Source organism: Myotis davidii, unplaced genomic scaffold (assembly GCF_000327345.1).
Source record: "Myotis davidii unplaced genomic scaffold, ASM32734v1 scaffold1036, whole genome shotgun sequence".
Classification (NCBI taxonomy): domain Eukaryota; kingdom Metazoa; phylum Chordata; class Mammalia; order Chiroptera; family Vespertilionidae; genus Myotis; species Myotis davidii.
In genome coordinates, this window is record NW_006287260.1 from 950114 (window position 1) to 958340 (window position 8227).

The 8227-nt window shown below is 45.7% G+C and overlaps 1 protein-coding gene across 1 annotated transcript in view; it reads left to right on the forward strand.

Annotated features, from left to right (window-relative positions):
- ARMC12 (armadillo repeat containing 12) overlaps positions 1-5472 on the forward strand; it is a 14026-nt gene extending 8554 nt beyond the window's left edge. The window contains exons 4-6 of the mRNA XM_006759046.2: positions 1-173; positions 627-698; positions 4514-5472. Of these exons, the coding sequence (XP_006759109.1) occupies positions 1-173; positions 627-698; positions 4514-4846 (578 nt within the window). The 3' untranslated portion in view covers positions 4847-5472. The remainder of the gene's footprint in view (positions 174-626; positions 699-4513) is intronic.
- The last annotated feature ends 2755 nt before the right edge of the window (positions 5473-8227 follow it).

Here is an 8227-nt window from a genome sequence, read left to right on the forward strand (position 1 = left end):
AACACTTCATCAAGGTCCTGGAGCTGATAGCCACCATCTGGGACTCGGAGCTGCACATCGCTGGCCTCAGGCTCCTCAACAACCTCCCGCTGCCTGACTTCGTGCACCCACAGCTGCGACGGGTGATGCCTGCCTTGATGGAGATTCTTCAGTCAGACTATCACCTGGCACAGGTGCCTCATGGCCCAGGCCCTGCCCTCCTGACCAGCTCTGGCACAGCATCTAGAGCAGTGGTTCTCAACCTTCCTGATGCTGCGACCCTTTAATACAGTTCCTCATGTTGTGGTGACCCCCGACCATAAAATTATTTTCGTTGCTACTTCATCACTGTAATTTTGCTACTGTTATAAATCATAATGTAAATATCTGATATGCAGGATGTATTTTCATTGTTACAAATGGAACATAATTAAAGCATAGTGATTAGTCACAAAAACAATATGTAATTAGATATGTGTTTTCCGATGGTCCTAGGCGACCCCTGTGAAAGGGTCATTTGACCCCCAAAGGGGTCGCGACCCACAGGTTGAGAACCGCTGATCCAGAGGGAGGAGAAGAGACCGTGTCTTCTCTGCTCAGGACCGGACTCACCTGCCCTCTCATGTTTTACTATTTCCTTCATTTAGGTGCAAGCCATACGACTGCTGAGCCACCTGGCACAGAAGAATGACCTTCTCTATGATATTCTCAACTGCCAGGTGAGAAATTCTCCACGGCAGTGATGAAGGGCTGATGGCTGCCAACTCGGATGCTGGGGAAGGAAGAACTCTCCAGACAGACTTCCCCCTGACAAGACTGGGGTTCCTCTTCCTGCCTGTGCGCTAGGCACACTGAAAAGCACTCCCTCTCTGTCCTCCCAAAAGAATCAGTTCTGTTGGGAGGAGGCTCTCCTGTGAGGGGCTTTCCAAACTCTGAGAATGAGGAACACAGGTGACAAAACAGAAGTTGATGTAGTTACTTTAATATTAGGGAAAAGTTACTTATAACAAAAACCATTATTAGGAATAGATAAGGTCACCACCATCATAATTAATGGTTCAGGGGGCTAAAGCAACTCTAAATTTATTTATTTATTCATTTAAATATATTTTATAATTTTTTACAAAGAGGAAGGGATAGAGAGTTAGAAACATCGATGAGCCAAAACCGGTGTGGCTCAGTGGATAGAGCGTCGGCCTGCGGACTGAAAGGTCCCAGGTTCGATTCTGGTCAAGGGCATGTACCTGGGTTGCAAGAAATATCGATTAGCTGCCTCCTGCACACCCCCTACTGGGGATGTGCCCGCAGCCAAGGTACATGCCCTTGATAGGGAATTGAACCTAGGACCCTTCAGTCCGCAGGCCAACGCTCTATCCACTGAACCAAACAGGTTAGGGTACAACTCTAAATTTAGATGAACCTAATAACATAATCTCAAAATATAGTGGCAAAACTTGATAGAATTACAAGGAAACAAAATTTCTCTTTTTTTTTCAGTTTTGTTGAGGTATAATTGACAAATAAACTTGTAAGATAGTTAAAGTATACAGTGTGGTGATTAGCATGTATGCATTGTGAAGGATTCCCACCCATCACCTCACATCTATTTTAGGGGAGGAGGGAGTGGTGAGAACATTTAAGTTCTAATCTCTTAGCAAATTTCAATTATATAATACAGTGTTATCCACTAGTCAACATGTTTTACATAAAGCCTCAGACCTTATTTGTTTTATAGTTTAAAGTTTATACTCTTTTACCAACTGCTCCCTACTTCCCCCTGACAACCATTTGTCTCTGTTTCTAGGACTTTTCTTTTTTAAAAAAAATCTTTATTGTTGAGAGTATTACAGATGTCCCCCCTCTTTCCCACATCACCCCACTCCACCTGGTTCCTGCCCCACCCCAGGCCTTCCCCACCCTACTGTCTATGTTCATAGGTAAGAACTTTGGTTAATCTCTCCCCCGACCCCCACCCCCTTTCCTCTGAGATTCGTTAGTCTGTTCCATGCTTCCATGACTCTGAGTCTGTTTATTCACCAGTTTCTTTTCTTCACTAGATTTCTTGTTTGCTTTTTATTTTTAGATTTGATTGTTGATAGATATGTATTTGATTGTTGATAGATATGTATTTGTTGCCATTTTATTGTTCATATTTTTTATCTCTTCCCCCGCCGTCTCCTCTTCCTCCTCTTCCTCCTTCTTCTTCAATAACACCCTTCAACATTTCATGTAATACTGGTTTGGTGGTGATGTCATAGGTAAGAACTTTGGTTAATCTCTCCCCCGACCCCCACCCCCTTTCCTCTGAGATTCGTTAGTCTGTTCCATGCTTCCATGACTCTGAGTCTGTTTATTCACCAGTTTCTTTTCTTCACTAGATTTCTTGTTTGCTTTTTATTGTAGGTAACTAACTGTTTTTCTCTTCCTGCTTTTAAGATTCTCTCTTTGTCTTTAACCCTTAGCATTTTAATTATGATGTGTCTTGGTGTGGACCTCTTTGGGTACCTCTTGTTTGGGACTCTCTGCACTTGCTGGACTTGTAAGTCTGCTTCTTTCACAGGGATGGGAAGTTTTCTGTCATTATTTCTTCAGATAGGTTTTTAATACCTTGCTCTCTCTTGCTTTCTTCCGGCACCCCCATGATGTGAATGTTGGTATGCTTGAAGTTGCCCCAGAGGCTACCTACAGTTTCTTCATATTTTTGGATTCTTTTTTCTTTTTGCTCTTCTGGTTGGGTGTTTGTTGCTTCCTCATATTCCAAACCATTGATTTGGTTCCCGGAATCTTTTACTCTACTGTTGAATCAATGTAAATTGTTCTTTATTTTGGTTAGTGGATGCTTCGTTTCTGACTGGTTCTTTTCCATGTCTTTGACATTCTCACTAAGATCCCTGAAAGTCTCATGAAGATCCTTCAGTAACCTTATAACCATGGTTTTGAACTCTGTATCCAGTAGTTTTCTTGCTTCTATTTCTTTCATTTGTGACATGTTTCTTTGTCTCCCCATTTTGGGTGCTTCCCTGTGTTTGTTTCTATGTATTAGGTAGAGAGAGCTAGTATGTCTCCTGGAATTGGTGGAGTGGCCTTGTGTATTAGGTGTGCTGTAGGGCTAGTCCATTCCGTGTCTCCACCCCTCCTACCAGTCTCCATGTGCTTTCTTCTTTACTTCTCTAGTTGTAGGACTTCCCTTTAGCCAGCTTTCAGGCAGTTCCGTGCAATGGTGGTTTTGTATTTTAGTTGAAATTTTGATGTGGTTGTAGGAGGCAGTGAGTACAGGTGGTTACCTATGCTGCCATCTTGGTTCCTCTTCCTGGCCTATCTTTTTTGAAAGATTCCACATAAAAATAAACGTGATACCATGTATTGTTTGTCTTTCTCTGTCTGGTTTATCCCACTTAGTATAATGTCCTCAAGGTCCATCCATGATGTCACAAATTAGCAGGATTTCCTTCTTCCTCACAGCTGAATAATTATAAAGAAAAACTGACAAATCTACTACCACAGTGGAAGACTTGGAAGATTGTACTCTTTCAGCAATTATTAGATAAAATCCTAAAACCAGTTAAGGCAGTGGTTCTCAACCTTCCTAATGCCACGACCCTTTAATACAGTTCCTTATGTTGTGGTGACCCCCAACCATAAAATTATTTTCATTGCTACTTCATAACTGTAATTTTGCTACTGTTATGATCGTAATGTAAATATCTGATATGCAGGATGTATTTTCATTGTTACAAATTGAACATAATTAAAGCATAGTGATTAATCACAAAAACAATATGGAATTATATATGTGTTTTCCAATGGTCTTAGGCCACCCTGTGAAAGAGTCGTTCGACCCCCAAAGGAGTCGCCACCCACAGGTTGAGAACCGCTGAGTTAAGGGTATACTTGCTGGGAATAACACAAACCAGCAAAAGACATACTCAGAACACTGAGTATTAGACATACTCAGAACATTCTATAATTAGTAAATGCACATTCCTCTCAAAAACACAAAACATTTATAAAAATTAACCACACATTAAACCTTAAAGTTAGTCATGACATATTTCCTAGAATTAATGTTATGACCAAATAACTCATGTCTTATGACCACAGGATAATTATGTTAGAGAACTAGAAGCCCGGTGCACAGATTCATGCATGAGTGGGGCCCTTTCACAATCTGGGACCCCTGGGGGATGTAGCAGTGCTGAAGTGGCAGGCTCATTCTGGCTCCACTGCTGCCCAGCTTCTGGCTGAGTGGTGCTCCCACTGTGGGAGTGCACTGACGACCAGGGGGCAGCTCTTGTGTTCAGTGTCTGCCCCCTTGTGGTTAGTGTGTGTCATGATGACTGGTCCTCTGGTCGTTTGGCCATAACGGTTGCGTAGGCTTTTATATTCATAGATGATAATGAAAAGAAAATTAAAATGCTCCCATACAGTGGACTCTGAAATTAGGTATATTAGGGAGTTGAGGCAATAGGAAGATGGAAGAACTTTAGGATTTGTCTTGGATTTCATTGCCATCCTCTCTTCATCCCCATCACAGGTGCACACCAACTTTCTGAACCTGTTCCAGGTCAAACAACCAGGGAGTCTGCTGTTCGAGGTCCTGGTGTTTGCCGAGCGGCTGAGTGAGGGCCGGAACACGCCACACTACCGTGCCGTGAAATGGCACTACAACGAGCAGTCTCTGCATGAAGCTCTCTTTGGGGAAAAGTCACGCCTGGCAGACCGGCTGCTCGCCCTGGTCATCCACCCGGAGGAGGAGGTTCAGATCCAGGCCTGCAAGGTCATAGTCAGCCTGCAGTGCCCCCAGGACATCAGAGGGCGGTCCTCTTCCTGCATTACTGGTCATCCCTGTTTTAATAGTGGGGAATAAAAGTAAGGAGAGCCAATAAATGAGTTTGGGAGAGACGCTTGAGGAGCAGTGTCTGTCCAGGGCCTCCAGGGCTGGTGGAGATTTCATCCAGCTTAGCCCATGCCCCAGAGCATGACAAAGGCTGGGCCCACCTCCCCACAAACATCCCCACTTCCCTGTTTGGGGGACAGACTCCCTTTCCTCTTGCTGCTTTTCAAGTTGCAGTGTGGAGCCAGTGCTTCCAGGGAGCTTCCGGGAGAAGGCAGGCTTGGGGACTGAGGCCAAAGATAACCAACAACCAATAGTATAACATTGGATTACTCAGGATGGGCGAGGTTTTGCTGCAGTAACAAATGACCTCCAAATTTTAGCAGCTTAAAAAGGATCAAGGTTATTTCTTATTCACACTCTGTGTCATGGGTTGGGGGTAGGGGGGTGAGTGGAAGGGCAGGCGAATGTTTTAAACCATCTTCTCTCAGGGGCTGGCTGAGGGAGGCTCTTCATTGTGTTTCTGCAACTCTTACTAGAGAAGGCAAAGGAAGTGTGGCAGTGATCACTGGCTCTTAAAAGTTCAACCACACCCCACTGCTGTGGCTCAGTGGTTGAGCATCATCCTAAGAACAATGAGGTCACATTCAATTCCTGGTCAGGGCGCATGCCCAGGTTGTGGGCTCAATCCCCAGTGCGGGGCATGCAGGAGGCAGCCAATCAATGATTCTCTCTCATCATTGATGTTTCTGTCTCTCTCTTCCTCTCCCTTCCCCTCTGAAATCAATAAAAAAAAAAAAATACTAAAAAAAAAAAGAATATAGTAATAGTACTTATCTTGTGAAGCTGTTGGGAAGATTCTATGGGGAGTATCTGAGTTAATGAATATCAGGCGCTGAGTTGTGCCTGAAGAGGTGTTCATCAAAGATGGGCTCTGAGGAGCTAGGAAATGCTCGTTGAGAAAATGAAAGGTTAGCGTGGAAAGGCCCTTGGAGAGCGCTGAGTCCGACGTCTCCCAGTCTCTTTGGGTAACAGGCACCAGAGAGTCCCAGAGTCCCCTGGGGAGCGCCCTGAAATGCCGCAGGAAGCAGAGGGCGTGTGTAATATAAACCCACACCGTGAAGTCTCCGTAACAGGGAGGCTGCCCGACCACGGTGGCCACCCACTCAGGTTTGCCCATGCGCGGCATTGCCCACTCCTCATTCCCTGTGTTATCCGTGATCCCTTCCCGGCAAACAGTGCTGGTGCTGGTTGCTCATGGCTTAAGACAACATCAGGGGAGAAAACCCTACAGTTGGAGCTAGTCACAGCCCGCTGCTACTTGCTTTCGAAGGCAGAGCATGCTGACCAGCTATGGATCCCCACTGTCCTTCAGAGGCAGGATTGAAAGCCACCGTCTAGTCCAAGGCCGAGCCTGGCATTTTGCTGAAGGGAAAACAAGCCCAAATAGGGAAAGGGACTTGCTCAAGGTCACGTGACTGGTCTGGGGCACAAAGAGGACTAGAGCCATTTAGTCTTGGAGTTTTATGTGTGTGTGTGTGTGTTTGGTTAATCCCCACCGGAGGATATTTTTCCACTGATTTTTAGGAAGAGTGGAAGAAAGAGGGAAAGACAGACAGAAAAGAAACATCGATGTGAGAGAAACACATTGATTGGTTTGCCTCCTGCACGAGTCCTGACCAGGGCCGCTCTCAGCCAGCTCCCTGTGTTCCCATGTCACCAGCTGGGTACTGGACCTCACCTTCCACTGCTCCTCCCCACCACATCCCAGCAGCCATTCTGAACATCTCACGTCTACCCAGGTCTGCAGTGTCCACTGCTGCTACCCTGATCCTGACATCAGGACTTTTGGGTAGTCATGTTCCAACTCTGGTCTCCATCACTCCAGTATATGCTTAGAGCCCACATCACATCATCTTCAAAAACCTTCGGGGGCTCCCCACTGCCACAGTGAACTTTTTCTCAGCCCCAAAGCTAAGCCACATAACCCGGCAAGTAAAAATGTACTTATAGCCAAAGCAGGTGGAGTTTCGTTCTCAGAGATATAGTCCTTGGGCCCCATTTATCATGGTAGTTGCACAGGAATTAGCTTTGCCCTTAAGGCCCTTCACAATCTGGTCATCTTGCCGGCACTGGCCTCCCTTGTCAGGTCTCATCTCCAGCCACACTGCAGCGAGCCAGTCCTGCCTGAGCTGTTGATCCAACTTCTCCCTGGCGACAGTGCCCTCTCTCTCCTTTGCCCTGGGTTGGCTACGTCTTCTACTGCAGCCTGGAGCTTTCTTCAGCCTTCGCTGCTTCCTGCGGCCCTTCTCCTGTGAATCTCACTGGGCATTTGGCCAATTAAAGCTTGAATCTTACCGAATTTGTTCTTTTCACAGTGGGCCTTGCGGTAGAGCCTGCTCTCGGGGGGCACCTGATAACAGTTGGCTGATGGTAATGACAGGAGAGTTGGCAGTGGGCAATGAGGTGGGCAGGTTGGGGGTGGTTCTTTGTTGCTGTGCAACAAATTATGGCAAAATGTAGCATATCAAGCCCAAACAAGAGAAAGCGAAGGAGTGCATCGCCACCAAACCAGTATTACGAGAAATGTTAAAGGGACTTCTTAAGAAGAACAAAAAATAAAAATAAAAAATATGAATAACAAAATGTTGCAAAAAAAATATTCTCATCGGCAAAGGCAAACATAATAAAAGCAGTGGATCAGCCAACACTAACACTGGGACAAAGGTTAAAGTGCAAAAGTACGAAGATTATGTGTAACGACAACAGTAAAATAAAGGGTACACACTGACACACACACACACACAGTAAGTAAAAATGACAAAAACATAAACACGAAGGGGGTGAGTAAAAATAGTAGTGACTTTATTTTTAAAAAATATGTTTTTATTGATTTCAGAGAGATGAAGGGAGAGGGAGAGAGAGGTAGAAACATCGCTGAGAGAGAAGCATCAACGGGCTGCACCCTGCACGCCCCCCACTGGGGATCAAGCCAACAATATCTACTGGTTGTCCAAATGCCAGTATAAAATATATCTTTTGTAATTAAAAAAAGATGGTTGGAATCTACTGGCCTATGGAACATAGCTTAAGGCCTTTTTGGGGTGGGAGGCAGTGGGCACAGGTGTCGGAGGACCCTTCCTTGGCCCTTGGCTGAAGGAACATGGCTGTAACTCACGCAGAGCAGTCCTCAGTGTTGCAGCTCGGGGTATTCTAGACACCTGTGTTTCTGCCTGCCGGCGTCCACTCCCATGAGGCACCACATCTCCCCTGCCTTTGGGAACCTGCTCTGCCCGGGCTCCTGAGGTTCTGCTAACAATACCAGTCCCTCCCTGCCTCATCCCCCGAACCCCCGGCCCCAGCCACATGATTGGCCTAATTTGGGCCCAAGTTTTCTAGGGTTTTATGTGTGGG